The following is a 20,839-nucleotide window of genomic DNA, read 5'->3' as shown; positions in this document are numbered from 1 at the left end:
AAATATAAAATCAAGACTTATTCCGAAAAAAGTAAAAAATTCCGGAAAAATAACCCCCAAAGATTTATTTTTCCGGATTTTTTTTATTTTTTTGGAATAAGTGTTGATTTTGTATTGTAATAAAAAATTATGAAATAAATAACTTTTCCGAAATTATTTTATTTTTTTCGGAATATGTGTTGATTTTGTAGTTTAATAAAAAATTTAAAAAATAAATAATGTTTTCGAATTTTTTTTACTTTTTTCGGAATAAGTGTTGATTTTGTATTTTAATAAAAAGATTCGAAAAATATTTTTCGAAAAAATAATTTTGTCATGCTGGATTGCTTAGGTGGATGGTCATGTAAGTAAATCTAACCCAGTTGGACTGTCATGTCACCTTCAATGGCAAGACTAACGGTTTAAGGGCATTTGTGGTCCAAAACATAGATAGCATGGATATTTTTGGTACCAAAAACAAACAGAGAGTATTTTTTAGCTATTTCAAATAATTCAATGCCCTTTTGACCGAAGAGGGGACCCCGAAGTTGAGTGTGGACAAGCCCAAAGTCTTCGATTCGATTTATATATATATATATGTAATTATACAGTTTTAAAAGATAGTATATATTAAGTTAAAATACAATGAAGTATAAAATTTGCTTATTACTAAAATAATCCTTATATAAATTATACTACCAAGCATTTAACATCACCTACTATACAGAAGTATTTGCTAATAGTAATAATGACAGTTTTTACAAATAGTATTGTAGTTATAGAACTTCCTTTTTACTTTTTGAGTGATCATTAACCTCTGCTCAACTGATACATAGAGGCCCTTGCAACTTAAATTAAAAAGGGAAAATAAGAATAAGAAAACTTTACCTCATATAACAAAAGTATACACCCTATTTATTATAAACCAAAAGTTATTTTAAATTATTATTTTCTATAGCTACCTTTTATATTTGATAGCAAAATAGGTATTTATGGTATATACTATCATTGAGGCATGAAATACGCTATTTATGTTTTTCCTCTCTCTTTCTTTCAATTAACACAAGATTCTCTCTAAGATTTTTTCTTCTTTTTCTCTCTCTTCCCTCTCTTTCTCTTCGAGCAATTCAAGCCCTAGTATTGATGGCCGACAAGAAAGAAGAATCTCTCTCTCTTCGAGCATCTCAAGATACACGTCCTAGTATTGATGGCCGACGAGACATTAGAATAGGGTAGAAGGCAGCGAGGAAACAGAAAAGAGTGAGTTTTTCGAACGAAAAGGAGCAATGTGATGAACTCGTATCATAAATTTATTGTACGGATCCGACGAACTTTCTTCTATTCTTGGCTGAAAAACACCATTTCCGACGAACTTTCTTCTCTTCATTACTATTTAGTCACATACAATGATACAAATATATTATATTCTATACAAATTCACTAAAACACATTGTATTTTTATATAAATATATAATTTTTTGCTTGTATTTATGTATTTCGAAGATCTGTATTTTATTAATACAACTGAATACATGATATAAATATTGAAATACACTGAATGCAAATATTAAAATAGAACAGAATATAAACAGTAAATACATTTAATTTTAAAATACAGTTAATACAACCAATGAAATATATTGAATACAGCAGTAATAACATGTATTAGCAATAACTAAAATACTGTTAATACAAATACATTTGAATACACTGGATATAAAATAGCGAATACAATAAATACAAACATTGAATCTAATGAATGCACCAGAAAAAAAAAATTGAAACACACTAAATACAAAAGTTAAATACAACAGTTATATACAACTGAAAAATACAATAGTTATATACAACTGAAAAATCATTCTAATTATTTCCGTTATTAGACAGCTGGACATACCTATTTTTAAGGTGATTGACGTTATTGTATTCATGAATACATGGCGCGAATATATGCACGTACAACTGGACTGCCTTGATTTTAAGCGTTTTTTGCTACTGTATTCATGAATACAATAGCGTGAATATAGCGAATGCACTACCGTAACAAATGAATAGTAGTTATAGAAAGTAATTATATATATAATAGCTATATAAAATTAATAATCACTAAACGATAGTGCTTTCTAAAGTTACGATAAAACACCCAAGTGAGCAACATAAATTAATACGTGAATCGTGATGTAGCATGCACACCAAATCTACACCTCGTGTTTTGTAAGGAGGAAATCATGGCCACGGAAAAAAGAGAAAAGAAACAAAGATGTAATTGATTAAACCTAATCTATATTATATTAAAAAGAGGGCAGTGAAGTACAACATTAAGCATGTATTTAGAAAATGACACTTGACACTTTTAAGACAAAATCTAAAAATATTTAAAACAAATCTAATCCATATCTAAAACTATATCTATCATATATACATTTCCAACAAATATGTAATTGTACCTTTTTATTCTGAATTAATATGCTTGATTTTTGGCATTCATTATCTTCTTAGTTAAAAGTCGGCCATTACGTTTATTAATTTTGGTTGGAATTATGGTTTGTTCAAAAAAAAAATTAAAACAATAACTATCAGTTGCTAAAAATATTTGACCCAAGATATAGAGAAAATGAACTAAAGATATATACTTACAATAAAACAAGGTAGGTGACAGAGAATTTTTTCCTGTAATTTGAATTTTCAAACAAACATTGTATTAAAAAAACATGTGCCATATAATATCTTTCCAAAATTTTATTTACTGTGTTATGTTATTTCATCTAATTTAAATTAAAAGAAAAGGCTTTTTAGAATTTAAAACTATTAGTAATTGGTAGAATTAAGAGATAAGATTTTTTGTAATTCAATAGTCCAACGATACTAAGCAATGAATAAAGCAATAACGATAAATAAGGAACCAAAGGTGAGAAAATCGGTATAAAATATAAAATAATAAGAGTTATTTGAATTTGAAATCAGAAAATACTTTTGAGTTATGACGGAAAATATTATACATTTGTATAATAGCACGTAACTCAAATCTTAATAGATAAAGTCAAAAACCAAAAATATTAGGCAATGAAAAAAATCCAAAGCAAAAAAGTATAATTTTAAAAGATAGTTTATTATGATAGTATAGATATTTAAAATTCAATATTTTATATTAAAGCTAAAAGAGAAGGATAATTTAATTGCTATGGCATATAATAAAAGAATACCAAATATTAAAAAAAATGGTAGATTTGTAACAAATAAAGAGAACTTCAGTTTATACTTTGGACCAATTTGAAATCACAATTTAGTATTTTTTTTTTGGTAACTAAACAATTTTACTACCAAGTAATATTTACACATTGGTTCTCTTCATAGCTTGATCTGGACATAAGTCCCAGATTCAGCTATCTCTTCCTCTCTCGCTACTCTTATCTATTCTTAACTATCTATATATCTATATGAACAATAGGATAGTAGTTCAGTTCTAGTAACCTCTCTTCAAACATTGCTTCAAATTCCCTTTCCAATGTATCTCATGTGTTAACAGCCGAGTGATTGTTTCAGCATTCCTCTGTGTTGCCTGAAAGACTCGTGCATTCCTCTCTTGCCATATATAATATTTGCTTCCAGCTAGTGACATCCTGTAAATTTCAGCATTAGAACTTCTGCCTTTACAGTGTTGTTCAGCCCATTTCAATTCCTAATCCCATGTCATCGCCTGTCTATGAACCCTCTGCCATTCCAGCACTGCTGTCCAGATTTGTGTTGAAAATGGACATTTGAAGAATAGGTGATCAACAGTTTCTTCTTCTGTGCGACACAGTAGGTAGGTATCATCTTCCACACATCCCCATCTCCTCAATTTGTCTCTTGTTTGTAGTCTTCTATGTGCAACCAGGAATAAGATGAATATCCATTTAGGTATCCCAATAATATTGCATATCAACCTTCTCCATGGAACCTTGCTAAACTCTCCTCGCAGCTTCAAGTACATAGCCTTGGTTGGGAATTTTTCCATTCTGAATACCTCTTCTTCTGAGTAACCAGCTTCTTCAAAGTATTTCTTGGCTTTAAATATCTTCTAAATCACCCATGATGCATGCTTTGGCTCAGCTCCCCACACTGAATTATATTTCTTATAGTATACATGAATCCATTGAACCCACATTTTGTCTTTCTTCTTGCATAAATTTCATAGTAGCTTGCAGATAGAAGCTTTATTCCATATTCCTACGTCTAAAAAGTTCAATCCACCTGCTGCTCTTGGCCAATACAATCTGTCCCAAGCTAGAAGTGCTTTCTTTGTGACCTCCACACCTCCTGTCCATAGAAATCTTCTACACATGCTTTCAATCAAATGAATCAGTTTCTTTGGTAGTAGGAATATCTGAGACCAAAATACTTGAATTGAGAATAGTATACTCTTAATAAGGTGGACTCTTCCTGCATAAGAGAGGAACTTAGTAGTCCAAGATTGTATTCTCTCTACCATTTTCTCAAGTCGAGGCTGACATTGCACCAGTGATAGCCTTTTAGTACTCAAAGGTACCCCTAGGTATCTCACTAGAAGAGTCCACTTGGAGAATCCTAGCATTTGCAGTATTTCCTGTTGTATGTCATCCCTGACTCCTCCAAAATAGATGAAACTTTTTTCAGCATTGGCAACTAATCCAAAAGCTTGTGAGAATTCTTGGAAGCACTAATATAATAGTTGCGCAGATATAGTATCACTCTACAAAATAGTAACAGATCATCAGCAAAACTAAGTTGTATTATGTTCAGCTTGGCACACTTAGGGTGATAGTTATAATTTGGATTCATCTTTAATATCTTCAACAGTCTAGTGAAGTACTCCATAGCCAATACAAATAGGTACGGAGACAAAGGATTACCCTGTCTCAACCCTTTTTTAGCAGGGAAAGGTGTTGAATGCTGCCCATTGATCATGATGGAATATGAGACATTCCTCACACATCTCATAATCCAGTGAACAAACTTCCCTGGCATTTGCAGACTCCTTAGGACTTGCTCCATATAATCCCATTCAATAGAGTCGTAGGCTTTCTTCATATCCACTTTCAACATGCATCTTAGTGATAAGCCTTTCCTACCATATCCTTTAACAAGTTCATGACTCATTATTATGTTGTCATTTATCAATATTCCAGGCACAAATGGAGACTGACTTTTATCTACTATATCACCCATTATGCCTTGCAGTCTATTAGTTATCACCTTCGAGATGATTTTGTAGATGAGTGTGAAGCAAGATATTGGTCTGAATTCAATAATTCTAATTGGATTTGTTACCTTAGGAACCAGAGTCACTGTTGTACAATTGATAGGCCGGTACAAGTTATCTCTTGAGAAGAACTCCATCACTGCATATGTTATCTTGTCTCCAACCACATGCCATGCCTTTTTGAAGAAAAGTGCATTGAACCCATCACATCTAGGTGCTTTACTATCACTAATACCTAGTAGAGACTTATATATTTCTTCTTTAGATACTGTTTTTACCAACTGTAATTGTTGTTGTCTATTCACCAATAGACCATCTCTCATAATCACTGGATTAATAGCAGGCAATCTTTCAGCTGCTAATCCCAATAGTTGTTTATAGAACCCAATTACATCCTATTCAATCTCTTGTTTTGTTTGTATTACTTCCCCATTGCTCCTTATTAAGTTCTTGATCTTGTTCTGAGAGTATCTACTTGTCATTCTTGCAAAGAAGTAGGCAATGTTAACATCTCCTAGCTTTAACCACTGTACTCTCGACTTTTGTTTCATGATACTTTCTTCCACCCTCAGCCACTTCTCTAGTTGCATCTTTATGTCCTTTTCTACTATACCATATTCTTAGGTTGTCCAGGACTCCTCATTTGTTCATGCAGGTCACATAATTATTTCCTGCACTGTTTAATCTTGTCTCCTACTACATTATACTCTGTATTATTCAGCTCATTCATAGCTTGTTTCACTCTTTTCAATATTTTCCATACATCTTTCATGGTATTGTCTTCATTACTCCCTTGCCATGCTCCACTAACTAGAGCTAGGAAGTCTTTGTGTTCAGCTACATGATTTAGAAACTTGAAAGGTTTGGGAACTTTCTCTTCATTATCTTCTAATGACACATTTAGGGGTGAGTGGTCAGAGCATCCTGGATCCATTACCCATACCTCCAGATATGGCATTTTCAGCATCCACTCAGCATTGACCAAAGCTCTGTCTATTTTGCTGTACGTGCGCCCATTTGTCCATGTGAAATTCCTTCCATTGGTCCTCATTTCAACCAAAGCAGTATCATCTATGAAACTATTGAAATCTCTCACCTCTAATTCTTGTACAGGATTCCCAATTGGCCTATCCTCTCCTGACCTGATGGCATTGTAGTCTCCCATGATTAGCCATGGGCCCTTTTGCCTAATATTTATATCAGCTAAGTCTCTCCACAAGTATCTTCTTTCTTCCAATGTATGCAAGCCATAGAATGCAGTAAAATCAAACCTCATATCCATACTTTAATGTGAATTGCAGCATGAATAAATTGAGAAGACTTTCCCAATTCCAAGCATTCTATCTCATTAGCATCCCATAACAACCAAATTCTTCCTCTGCTACTGTGTTCATAGTTGGCTAACCAATCCCAACCTGTAGTGATCTTCTTTATTATTTGAATAGCCTTTTGCTCCTTTATTTTGTGTTCAAGTAATGCTATCATACTTATTTTATTGCTCCTTATAAACCTCTTAACCTCTTTCTGTCTAGGGATCTTATTCAATCCCCTAATGTTCCATGTAACCAGCTTCATACAGGAATAAATAGGGATTGTGAATACCCTTCTACTCCTGTTTAGCCACTCTACCTACTTGAACCCTCATCCATTTGCCTTGGAACTGTTAGTTGCAATCCAGATTCTGCTAGTATGTTCAACCCATTGATCATGCTAATTGCATCAGCTCTTGTTTTCTCCTTGCTTCGAGCTACTGATTTCCCTGTGGTTTTTTTCCAAATATGTTCCTCCTCTCCTCTATCTATCCTTGTAGGTGGGTTAGCAAGATTGCTATTTGCACCAGCAACCATTGCTACTTCACTGTTCTTAACAGGTATTACGTTTGTCTGCTCCACCTTATCACTAAGGCAAATTTTGGGTTGCCGCTCCTGTTTCTGCTTTTGTTGCTTAGGCTTAATCTTATGAGCTGGTTTTTCTTCTTTTTTGCATCTGTGCCCAACTTGCATATATGTATGACAAAATTCAGGGACCTAGTCATAAACTATTTCTTACATGAATTCTCTTCCCTTAGGATTTGTCACCTTAATGGCCCTAGGTAGTTCTTTAGTAACATCCATCTCAATTAGCACTCTAGCATAGGTAATTAGATTCAACTGAGTAGTACAAGCATCTGCATATAAGGGAATTCCTAATCTACTACTTATCCCGCTTAGTGACTTTGCTCCCCAACAATTCAGTGGTAGATTAGGGAACTTTACCCACACAGGTATGGTTTGCAATACCTCCTTATTAAAATCAAAATTTTCTGACCATACCTTTATGATTATCGGTTATTATTCAGCATGTGAGGCCCTGAGTACAGAAATTCATCTATGTTCTCTATAGAGTTAAATCTTACCACAAAATAACCATCATTGTGAAAGTAGACTTCTGGCTTTGTTGCAAAATTCCACACTGAAGCAATAAAACGTTCCATAGCTCCTATTATTGGGGTTTCTCCAACAACATACAGGATCAGAGCTTGCTTCCATTTTCTTGTCTCCTCTTCCACTTCTTCCTTGCATAATTCAACAATTACTTCTTCATTTTTTTTATGGTTGGTGCAATGAAACTTAGATCCATTCCTTTCGCTGTCAATCTGTTTCCCACAAACAAATTAGCCCACTTCTTCTGGTCTAGCTATGTGCTCGCAGCTGTTAGTCTGTCCTTGCTTTTATCATCCTCTAACTTATCCCCAATGTTCCCCAAATTATCAGTAGTTGCTTCTGAATTGCTCGCAGGCAGATCAATTTTCTCTGAGCTAGGGTTGTCGTTTTTCAACTGATTACCAGTAGTTACCTTTGCACTATCAATACTCGGTAAAGGACTCATACCATGGGGTGTTTGCATACCTTCTTTTGTGGTTGATAATGGCGGCCACTGTTCCATTGAAATATTCTTCGCATTTGTGATCTCCGAACTTTGCGTTCCAGTGATCTGAGTGTTGTTCCCAGTTCCCGTGTAATCTACAAGCTGAATCGTAGTCGAATTTCTCTTCGGCCTACCCCTCCCTATTGTTGTTCAGCGTATGTTAGCAAAAGCACACTATCATGCGCTGAGAGAGAAGAGAGAAAAAAGCTTCTTTTCGGGAGTAATTAGAAGTAATCAAAAAAATTCAACGGGTTACAGAAGATTGATTCAATTTGCACACAATTTAGTATTAAATATGAAATTATTTTGACTATAGAATAATTCTAAATGCGAAAAACTAATAAAAATATCACAAAAATGTACAAAACATTGGACAAAATAATATGAGAATATTTATACTTTGACTTGATTTAAAAATAAAACAAAGTAACAAAATAATACTCGAAAATGTTATTGATAAATTTAAATTACTTAATAACTATGAACAATTAATTTTTTGGAGTAAGAAAATCGGTTTTATGTATATAATAAAAAAAATTAACAAGAAGTCATGGGGCAAGCTAATAAAACTTTACAACGCAATGTGACATTTTTAAGTAAGAATAATATAATAAGAATGATAAGAATTATTTGAATTTGAGATGACAAAGCTTTTTACAATTATGATGAGAAATGTCATATATACCATGGACAATGCCATGTATCTTAAATCTTAACAGACAAACAACAACAAACAATAATAATAATAATAACCCATTATAATCCCACTAGTGGGGTCTGGGGAGGGTAGTGTGTACGCAGACCTTACCCCTACCCTGGGGTAGAGAGGCTGTTTCCGATATAGCCTCGGCTCCCTTCCTCCGAGAACTCCCCACCTTGCTCTTGGGGTGACTCGAACTCACAACCTCTTGGTTGGAAGTGGAGGGTGCTTACCACTAGAGCAACCAAATCTTAACAGACAAAGTCAAAAATAAAAATATATCATACTAAAAAATTTCCAATCAAAAGAGTAAATATTAAATAAAATATTAAATATATCTTATAGGAAATATTATTGATAAATTTAAACTATTTATGAATTGTGATCAATTAAATTTCTGGAGTAAGAAAAATTTATTTTTATGTATATTTTATTTTAAAAAATAATAAGCAATGACATTGAGTCACGTTACAAGTTAAGAAAATTACATTGCAATATAAAAATTGTAAGTAAGAATTATATCATAATAATAAACAAATAGCAAAAGGAAGAAAAGTTTTAAAAAATGAATATAAAAATTATAACGACCCGACTTGTCGTTTTAAGAATTTAAGCCTCGTCTGGTGGCATAAGGCCCTGAGCAGCTTCTTATTATATTTATTTACTTGCGTGCATGGTTGAATTCAGTTACCGGATGATTTGGAGTGATTTGGGACACTTCATCCCCAAAACGGAAGTTTAAGTCTTAGAATTTTTACCGTAGTAAAAAATGTGTGAAAACGACTCCGGAATGAAATTTTGATGATGTCAATAGCTCCGTATGGTGATTATGGATTTAGGAGCATGTCCGAAAAATTATTTGGAGGTCTGTAGAGGAATTTGGTTAGAAATGGCGAAAGATGAATTTTTAGAAAGTTTGACCGGGGAGTTGACTTTTTGATATCGGGTACGGAATCCGATTCTGAAAATTGGAATAGCTTCGTTATGTCAATTATGACTTGTGTGCAAAATTTGAAGTCATTCCAGATTGATTTGATGTGTTTTGACACAAGATATAGAATTTGAAATTTCAAAGTTCATTAGGCTTGAATTGGGGTATGATTCGTTGCTTTGATATTGTTTGATGTGATTTGAGGTCTCGATCAGGTTCGTGTTATGTATTGGGACTGGTTGGTACGATTGGACGGGGTCCCGGGGGCCTCGGGTTTGATTCGAGGTGGTTCCGGACTAAGTTTGGGTGTTTTGATGCTGCTGGTTCTGGTGTTGTTCTTCGCATTCGCGAGGAGCCTCTCACTTTCGCGAAGAAGGATTTTGCTGTTGGGACTTTGTTCTTCGCGTTCGCGAAGAGAAAATTTTTGTTGTTCGTCGTCTAAATTTAGAGGCTCATATCTCGCAATCTATAAGGAATTTGAGATGATTTAAAAATAAAAGTTGTAGCTCTTTGTATCTAGTTTTTATAAAGGTAAACTATTTGGCATTTGGAGTGGTGCATACAAAGTTATGGTAGATACACTATAGGCTGTCCGGAAAGAGTTTGAAAATCTCTGTTTCACCGGGCTGACTTTGGAAGCTTATCTCTCGTAATCTATAAGAAATTGGGAGATGAGCAACAAATGATAGTTATAGCCCTTGGAGTCCAATTTTCAAAAAGCCAAACCATTCATCATTTGGAGTTTTGTACAAAAAGTTATGACCATTATACTAGAGGCTGTTTGAGAAGAGTTTGAAAATGACTTTTGAAGAATTTGTTCATCGCGAACGCGAGGGGAGTCTCGCGAACGCGAAGAACAAACCCCTGGGTATTTATTAGTTCAATTAATTCGAATTCGTACCAAACAAGTCTACTAAAGAATAAAACACTTTATTACAAGATTTTTCATTATCCTAGAAGTTCTAGGGGCATATCTAGGAGGGGTTCCATGGGGGCACATGAACCCATGCTTACCTCTCTAGATCATGTATACTAATATTATATTTTTCTTAGAAATACTTAAATATATGTATGTGCATCCAACCTCAAAGTATCATATTATGCGAAAGTTATTGGGTACACCACTCTAAGTGATATTGTAAGTTCAATTCTTATGTCAATGTTGTTATTTTTTTCTCTTTTTTTTTCTAGAACTAGGCGCCGAGGGGAGATGGGTATTTCTGGTGTCACTTTTTGCGTATCAATTGTACTCTTTCTTTTTATTTCTTTCTTTGTTAGGTTTATCCTTTCAAAATTTTCATGAAATTTCTATTCTTCTTTTGTCATCATAAAATCTTATATGATTATATAAAATGCGTATATTAAAACTAGTAGGAGTGGATGATCTAGCATACGGTCATGAATGAGTTCAACTGATCTTAACATTTTTGACTCGGAATATAGATATAGATATAAAAAAATTACTATTTAAAAAAGAAAATTAAGTATGAACTTACGATTCCAAATGTGTAATGGTTGAAATAGTAATAACTAAAGGTTAAACACATAAAATTTATATCATAAATTTGCCTTTTCGTCATAGTGGACCCATCATCCCAAAATTCTTTGATCCCCTCTTCCTAGAACTCAAATTTAAGATCTCTAACAAAGGAGAAATCTCAATTATGATCGCATCACACTTTTCGTTGGTGTGAAGGCAATTAAAAGATTTTCAATGGTGAGGGAGGGCGAGATTCACGTGACATCATAGAAAATTACCTACAGATGGAAGAAGGTTAGCCTGTCAACCATCAATCTGCTTTGCAGTTATAAAGTTCATTTCTCGTCTTTCCCATTTCTTTTAGTTTTTAGACTTTGCAATTGCCAAACCTCTAACAAACGCCCTTTATATATACTACAGAAGATATATATAGATTCAGTTTACTTACAGATGGAGTAGTTATGGCATATGACTCGCTCAACTTTCTATTTACACATTTACAGTTAATGTAAATCGAAAACAACATACTAAATCTGGCTCTGTTGTTGCAACAGTTAAAGCATTATTTCATAGTAAGGTACTATTCAATAATGGACTGTAATGATATTCCTAGGTCATTGCTACAACGAGAAACGTAACATCAACTTACCTTTTGCTATCTTCGCTGCAAAAAGCACAAAAAAAAAAAAAAAAAAAAAAGAGTATGCGAGTCCAGAACCCATTTGTGATTTTTTTGGACAAGTGTGACGAAAATATGTGTTTAAAAAAAAAGTGACATTTTTATATATAGCTCAATTTTTATACATTCACTACATATATATATATATATATATATATATATATATATAGAACGCTCTTTTAAACTGCGCTATACAGGGCTGATAAGACAGTTATGCATGGCGCGGTATATAACCGCGCTATATATGTATAACGCAGTTATATACCGCGCTATACATAGATAAATAAACGGTCCCCCTCCTTCTTCCCCACACTCAAACCAGACGCCCCCCTCCCCAAATTCAAAATTCTTAATCGACCCCCTCCCCCTCTCCCCCCAAATTTCCTTCTAAAAAACTTATAGTGGACCCCACCCGTCACACAAAAAGATAAGATGTAGGTCCCACATCCTAGCCAAGCCTTCTATTGTTGTGGTTTCCTCGTTTCGGGCTCAAATTTTCAATTCATCGACTTTCCGAAAAACATAAATCGAGGTATTCCGATTTAGTTTATGTCGAAACTCGTATAATAATGCATATTAGTTGTTTTGAATGTGTTTCTATGTTGTTTAGTATTTTTTTGCGATTAAACTAGTATGTTATTTTTATCCGGACTAAGATATTAATGTTTTGTGTTTGTTTTGTGATTAAAGTGTATTTGTTGTTTTTATCTAGTTTAGATTATTTATTTACTTAAAGACTAGTGCCCTTTTAGCGTAGTAAAATGTAGAGCCTTTTAGCGTAGAATCCCTGTAGGTTAAGTATCTTTAATACTGATAGATCAAACACAAACTTTGTCCAATTAAATATGATAACAATTAATTATTTAATTTACAAAACAAACATACAAAATTATAAAAATATTAAAATTGACACACACAAGAATTTAGGATAGCTTGGTGCTACTAGGCCTCAAATATCGAGCATGAAACCCATAGGTATATACTCTGTCCAATTAAATATGATAAAAATTAATTATTTAATTTACTAAACAAACATACAAAATTATGAAATTAATAAAATTGACACACACAAGAACTCAGGATAGATTGGTCCTACTGGGCATCAAATATCGAGCCTGAATCCCGGACCAATTAAATAGCTTGGTCCAATTAAATATTGTATAATTATAAAAAATAATTATTTACTTTACAGATCAAAATACAATTAATGTTGTTTAATTTATAGTATACGACATGGACGTGCTGCCTATGCATCCCGGACCTGTCTCCGATGAGCTATTAGTGTTACAAGGCGATCATAGGTCTGCTACGTATGAGAGGGAGAGTTACTGGCCCAGACTCTCCGCTCCAGGAGAGTGGACGACATGTGGGATTTTAGGAAGGACAGAGATCTCCATCCCCGTGTAGTCTAGCGCCTGCGGGATACGGGTTTCTATAGGATTTTGGAGATCGAGCGATTGCAGCTCGACTGGTCTTTGATCACTGCCCTGATAGAGCGGTGACGACCGAAGACACACACTTTCCACCTGCCCATTGGCGAGGCCACCATCACGCTGCAGGACGTGGAGGTTTTATATGGGATTCCTGTTGATGGACTGCCCATTGCACTGCCTCAGGCCATGAGAGATATAACGCGTGGGCAGTATTTGGACATGCTGCAGCAGCTCACTGGTTTCAGGACACAGGATGAGACTGCATACTCAGGGGCCAATCGCATGAGTTTGACAGCTATTCGACAACATTTGGAGATATTGCACCCATTCTTATAACATCTCCATCGATTTCGTTCACCGTTGGATCCAGAACTACACACGGCCTGATTCCCGTAATATTAGGTATATGCAGGCAACTCAAGAACCAGGGTTCAGCCTACATTATTTTTTTCAAATCACATCATTCCTCATCCTATTCGGCCAAAATTGGTCATCATTTTCTTTACTCGACAACTCTTTCATCATTCCTGAGTAAATAGGGGCAGTTGTTGATACCCAAAACATCATTTTGTATCATTATTTAGTTTAAAAATCTATACAAGTATTTTTCTACAATTATTTATAATTTTTAGAGCTTTAAAATTGATTTTCCTGCATTTAAATTACTTGAATAATTTATTAATTACTCCTTTCAATTATTTTGTGATGACTTAATTACCTAAATTATCATTTGAATCCATAATACATGTTTCATATATTTTTATTTCATTTTATGTAATTACATTAGTGTTTTTAAAGCTATTTGCATAATTTTGCGGTAATAGCCTATACTCGTACATAATTGCTTTTTATTTATACCAAAATAGCACATATATTTTTGATAATGCTAAATTATTATTGTTAATCATTTTAGTGCATAAATAATATTTGTATTTATTTATTAAGCATTTTTAGAAATTAATTTTGATAAATTTTGTGTATTTAAATAGTAGTCCATCTTTAAACCAATTTTCGGACCAATTTTGGCCCAAATCTTTAGCCCAACCTTCCAGCCCAATCCAAGTAGCCCTTTTAAAATCCGGGCGCAACCCGTTTGAAATAACCCGCACCAGTCCCTTTAAAATTCTGCCCGTTGATCTTAAGAGATCAACGACCCACGATTAACCTCCTCTTTTAATTATCCACCCCAACCCTAATCCTCACATTCACTCTGCCAAGCCGCCCTAAAACACTCTCCACTCCTTTCTCTTTCATGAAACCCTAGCCGTCTCCCCCCTTAATCCCTCTCCTAATCCCACTGATAATGGGATTCGACCATTATTTTTCTTACCATGTTTGGAACCTTTGGGTACTGGTTGTCCGTTTGTGGTGTTACTTAGGTGCTTGCCTAATTTTGGCAAGCAATATCTCTCGAGATTGAACCAAAGTGCTTCGAATTTTTGATCTCGGGCATTATTCCGTCTATATACGCTCAACAAAGAGCGATTTGTACTCTTGGTTCGAGTTTCAGTCGATTGAACCCAATTAGAGTTTGAGGCTCTCCATCTCCTTTACTGATTTCGATTTGCATGTGATATTCTTTTTCTTTATTTGTGCTTAATTGATTGTTTTTCATATTTGTTCTTTCCATTTCTACTACTATATAAGCCCCTCCCCATTCCCCTTTAAGAGGAGAGACGGGAATCGACATATTTTCACTAAAAACAATTGAGGCTTTGTTCTGCTATTCTCTTATTCTGTATTCTGTTTTTGGCCGGCTGAAAGCCAAGGCTATTAAGACTCTGTTATTCAACCTTCTCTTGGTGCGAGCATTGCCCAGAGTTCTTTCGAAGCTCCTGGGAACTTTAACGCATTGAAATTCTGGGTTCTTATAGAATTTTTGCTCTTTACTGTTATTCGTTTAACTGGTAAGTTACTGGACTTCTGCAATTTCATTATTATGTGTCTGTGATTCGCATATGTTCTCACTTCTGAAATTCATAGCTTAATATATTTCTGGACTGCCCTTGCGTGCAATTCTGCTAGCTTTACCTCAGTTTTAGGTCTCTTTAGCATTTAATTTCACATAATGTGGCTACTATGAAACATGTTTATGCCTAATTTGAGCAATTTAGATTCTCTTAAATCCGTTTAGCCAATGTGTTCTGAACTAGTGCTGTGTGTGATCTTTGTACTTGTTAGCATCTCTTTAGTGTTTAGTTCTGCTTAAAATGTCAATTATGTTATTTGAATATGTTTCATCTGCATAATTTGTACTTTCTTTAGTTAATTAGTCTATTTTGTCCAAAACCTAAATGTTTACATTTACTATCTGACATGAGCTTGTTTTCCCATTCTGTTCTGAATCTCTGTAATGGTAATCTTGCCTATGTAGTATGTTTTAAGTCTCTGTTAAGATCCTTCTCTACCAGCAATGACTAGTTCCCTGTTATATGTCCCTTAGCATGTTTTTGGCTCACTTGATTCACCAGTAATTGTCATAATTTATGTTGCCCCATCATGTCTAATGCATGTTCTACTGTTTGATGTGAAATTAACACAGCTATTTATGACACTAGGATATATACTTAGCATAATTTGGACCTTTAGGTTTTCACTTATTTGGTATTGGGCATATATGCATGATAATCTTTGTCAATCCTGCAAACTTGTTCTTTCCTTAACTCTACCAATACGTGACTGCCTATGTGCCAAATGTTGAACCTGTTTCTAAATCTTTACTAAATTTGCTTTTAAATCCTGTGACCTGTTCGATTATCTACTCTATATGCTTAAATTGGCCATGTCTATTTTAAATTATAAGTGTATCCCTAAATTCATGCCTCTCAACCTTGGTCCACTCTCCTTCACTTGTTACCTATTCTCTCTTAAATTTCTCATTCTTAGCCGGCTGAAAGCCAAGGCTACCTAGGCTTTACTGGTGACCTCCCTAGTGTGAGCACTGCTCGGGGTCCATTTGAGGCCCTTGCGAACTCTGACACACTAGGATTTGGGTCCTTAGTCATTCCCTGAAACTTAAACTACCCCCATTCAACCCTTTTTTCCTATTATATGTTGTACATCTAAGTCGGTTGGTTTAAATGATGCAATGCTTGGCAATATGGTTATATGAATTAACTTTGGACTCCTCTATGGATTCTAGGGTTGTGTTGATGAATACGGCTCCTTATTAGAAGTCTGGGTATGCTGTGTGAGAATTATTGAAGGCCCAGACAGTACTGGGTATTTCATTTGGGCCTGTTGGGGGCCTATTGTCATTATCTATATAACATTTATATTTTACTCATTAATGGGCCTCTAATAACTTTGTATAAACGATTGGGGTGTTAGTAAAGTGAGGAGTGGGTAGATTTCTAATATTTGCATACCAAATGGGTAGATAATATGCCACTCAGTGATTTACTTGTTATATATACGCTATGAAATCACTATGTGCACTATAAAAATCATGTCATTAGGGGAAGCATACACACACGCACAGTCTTCTAGTAAACGTGGATTCAAAGTGTTGCAATCATGCTTACTGCTACATGCTACTAGAAAATATGCCTATAGGAATAAATGTCATTGATTTCAATTCGCATCAGCATTCACTAGAAATCATGCCTAAGTATTCTGACTACTCCATTTGCCATTGTCACCTAGAAAATATGCCTATAGGATATAATTACTCGCCATAATTTGTTAATGTTAAATCGCTCAAACACTCTTTCACGTATGCTATTGTTAGAAAGCATGAATAATTTTGGGCTTTCCTCCAATAGATTTTATTGTCACTTAGTGATTCACATCTAGACATAGCATCTATAGGTTAAATAACTGGAAATCTGCAATCTCAAATCAGCATGCAACAATTGTATAATTATTTGGAGATAAGCAGCGCCTAGTCTTTGAAACCGCTTGTATGTTTTAATGCATAGTCACATAGAAATCATGCCTATAGGACTTAAGGTTCTTAATTCTGAAACGGCCGAACATGAAAACCTGTTTCGCGTGCATTTGTTGCTGAAGTGTGGAGGCTAACTTGAGCCCTCAACTACTATATTTGAAGTCCAATATGTGTTTTGTATGTCGCCTAGTTTTGACATTTTGAGTAGCCTAGATAAGGTCTAGAACTACCTAAATAGAGGTCCAAAGCTTCTTGGACCATAGGCATGGGACGAGTAGTGCACGCGTAGGCACGATCTAGAATTGAATTAGAATGCTTTTAGGTAAACAACGTTAACCTAGTAATCGGGTAGCAGGAGATGATAGTCTGTGCCCGCTGAATAATATGAGTAACTTCATACCATAAGGGAGTTGCGAAATATTATTTATGTTGCACGGGGTGGTCCTTTAGGCTAAAAAAACTTATGACCCATCCCCCCTTTTTTCTTTCTATGTCTACTGTTAGAATTAGAATAGTTGTATCTATATATTCATATTAAGACTTTTGTAATAAAATCTTTGACCTGTATATTCCCTTTTCTTATTTGATCACTTAGCCTAATCTACATAAGTCTAAAGTTCGGCCGGGACCCGCAGTTGTGGACCTCGAAGAGTGCCTAACACCTTCTCTTTAAGGTAATTTGAGCCCTTACCCGATCTTTGGTGGCGTTGACTAGTCAAACAGAGTTATCTGCATAATAGGTACCCTAACGCACCCTAAAAATAGTTAGGTGGCGACTCTTCTTCTTTTAACACTTTATCTCCCATCCAAAAGAGTTGTCTCACGTCGAGGTCCGCTTTTGCGAGAAAATGGGGGCACGACAGTGGGTATAAAGAAGATGTAAGATATCTCTGAAACTCTTACTTTAACAAGATGATGGAGATTTAGGACTCAACCATCTCTCTCGGCTAGCTTTCTCTGAAGAAAATATTGGAAAAGGTCTCATCCTATAGTTAAAGTTGTTATCTCTACTAATTCACCTACATGGAAGAGCCTTATGAAAATCAAGGCCAAAGCTGAACCTTACATTCAATGGAAGATCCCGACGGGCAACTCCAGCTTCTGGTAGGATAATTGGACAAGTAAAGGGGCCTTGGCTAAAATATACCAGGGCCCAGGTAAGTCTGCAAAAATTACTGTTAATCAGTTTATTGTCAATAACAACTGGGATGGGGATAAGCTTAACTGTATGGTTTCAAATCAAATGACTAAATATATTTCTAATATTACCATTGGTAATCAGAATAATGTTAATTTCCCTATATGGAATGAGTCTGAGGATGGAGTTTTTTCTAACAAGTATGCTTGGAAATCTATTAGAAACCATATGCCAAATAACATGTTTTTAGCAAATACAGTCAGACGTATCTATAACAACATCCCTATATAGCAACACTTCACTACAAAAGCCAAGTATTTTTCAGAATCAATTTTCATGTTATATTATAATATATATTTTCTATAACAACACTTCTCTATAACATCCAAAAATATTCGAAACAAACGAGGTTGTTATAGAGAGGTTTGACTGTATATGGAACAATAGAGCCCCTTTTAAAATTTCTTTCCTAACTTGGAGACTTGTTAAAAAAGACATCCTTTTGATGAAGTAGTTAGCAGATTTGGAACTAACACCACACCTAGTTGTTGTTGTTGCAGGATTACACATAACGAAATAATGCAACATGTATTTGTGGAAGGTGATGCAGCAAAATACATATGGAATGCCTTGGGCAACCTTTTGGGAATTCAACACTCCGTTCAACCTATAATTGGAGTCCTCAAAAATTGGTGGGATATAAAATCCTCCAATGCCATCCATAAAATGATCCTACAAATCACTCATATATTCATTTGTTGGGAACTATGGAAGCAAAGGTGCACTTGTAGATATGGTAACCAAACGAAGTTCCAACACAGTAGAATGGTGTATCAAAGCATCTGGAACATTAAAGCTGCTCTTCTCAATCTATGTCCTAGCTTGAATTCTATCACCCAATGTCCTGTTCTATGTAATACTATTGAAAGATTAAAACTAATTCAAAGTTGGAGTCAAGTTGTCTGGAACAAACCTCAAGAGGGAACCATCAAAGTTAATACTGATGGTAGTTTTTTGAAAGAAATTGGTAAAGTTGGGGTTGGTAGTATAGTCAGGGATAGCCAGGGAGATCTTATCATGGCCTTTTCTGATTCTATCTAGTGTAAGATCAATAATATGGCAGAAGCTATGTCAGGTGAGTTCGGAGTAAAATGGTGTAGCCACCATGGCTTTACTAATTTTTCTTTGGAACGCGACTCTAGGGTGATAGTCAACATGTTGCAAGACAATCATGCCAACAATTTGAAGCTCAAACAAGTTATCGACAACATTTTAGCCCTCAAAGAGTTGTCTGGGATGCATGTTACTCATTGTTACAGGGAAGGCAATCAAGTAGCAGACTATTTAGCCAAGTTGGCTTCAACAACATGCCACAATTTGATTATTAATTCATATCAACATCTCCCCAGAAATACCAGAGGAGCATATCATCTTGATAAAATACAAATGCCTAGTATTAGAACTAAGTATGACAAGGCCAACTTTTATGTTAGTTAATGTATATATTAGTTCATGCCAGAAGGATTCAGTAATTTTGTTATTCTTTCTGGCTTTTTACTGGTGATGACATCACCTTCTCATGTTGTAACTTGAGATAAGGCCTAGTCCCCCTCTATTCTCTTTTGGTTAATACAACACAACCCAGTACCACTGGGCAACTTTATTTTTAAAAAATTATCAATATTCTTACTACTCTCTATTATTGGAAGAATTGTTCTTTTCTACTGTGAAGAAAGCGACAATTATCAATAAGATTTCTACTACCTTATTCTCAATTTGATTCTTTGTTATTGTTATTCCTTTATCATATCAAGAATATTTGAAAAAGTGAAGTAAATTGACTGTTAGAAACCTGAATTATTCTATTTATTTGTTTTAATTACAAATACTTTTTTTTTGTTAAACAACGTGCAATTGTAGTGATGTGATTAGACAGTTTGCCTTGTTTGGTCAACAGAAAATTGACTGAAATTGAAAGATTGCAATTACACTCTCTAATTTTCAATAGGAACAAATAATTAGTAATAATTATATGGTGTAATTACTAGATGACTTTTTATTATTTTTTATTATGATAATATATATATATTTGAATGTTCATATAAAAAAGTTTATTTATTTTTTATAATTAATTTCTATTTAAAATAAAAGAATATTCAACTATGTAACTATAATTATGTAACCAAACATGACATAAAAAATTACACTATAATTACGTTATGACAATCAAATAAGCCATTGTAATTACTACACAATTTAATTGCTAAAGTATGTATTTGCTACCTTAATAATTACGTACAACCATGTAATTACACAATAATTTCCCAACAGGCCCTTAAGTTTCAGTTTGTCCAGTTCTCTGTCTAGCAAATAGGGGTGCTTATAGAGCGGATCAGGCAAAAAATTAAGCTTAATAGTTCGGCTTGTCGGTTATCAGATTATAAATGTAGTAATCTGTTAGCCATCCAATAAGATAACAGGC

The 20,839-nt window shown here is 34.4% G+C and overlaps 1 protein-coding gene across 1 annotated transcript; it reads right to left on the bottom strand.

The window, feature by feature from the left end:
• Positions 1 to 5,864: 5,864 nt before the first annotated feature.
• LOC142171877 (uncharacterized) lies at positions 5,865 to 6,482 on the bottom strand. The gene has a single exon (XM_075235587.1). It carries the CDS (start codon positions 6,480 to 6,482, stop codon positions 5,865 to 5,867), a length of 618 nt encoding a protein of 205 aa, XP_075091688.1.
• Positions 6,483 to 20,839: the final 14,357 nt, after the last annotated feature.

The sequence above is a fragment of the Nicotiana tabacum genome, chromosome 17, assembly GCF_000715075.1.
Source record: "Nicotiana tabacum cultivar K326 chromosome 17, ASM71507v2, whole genome shotgun sequence".
NCBI lineage: Eukaryota > Viridiplantae > Streptophyta > Magnoliopsida > Solanales > Solanaceae > Nicotiana > Nicotiana tabacum.
The sequence above is the reverse complement of the archived record's forward strand: the minus strand, read 5'-3'. Positions and strand labels throughout refer to the sequence as shown.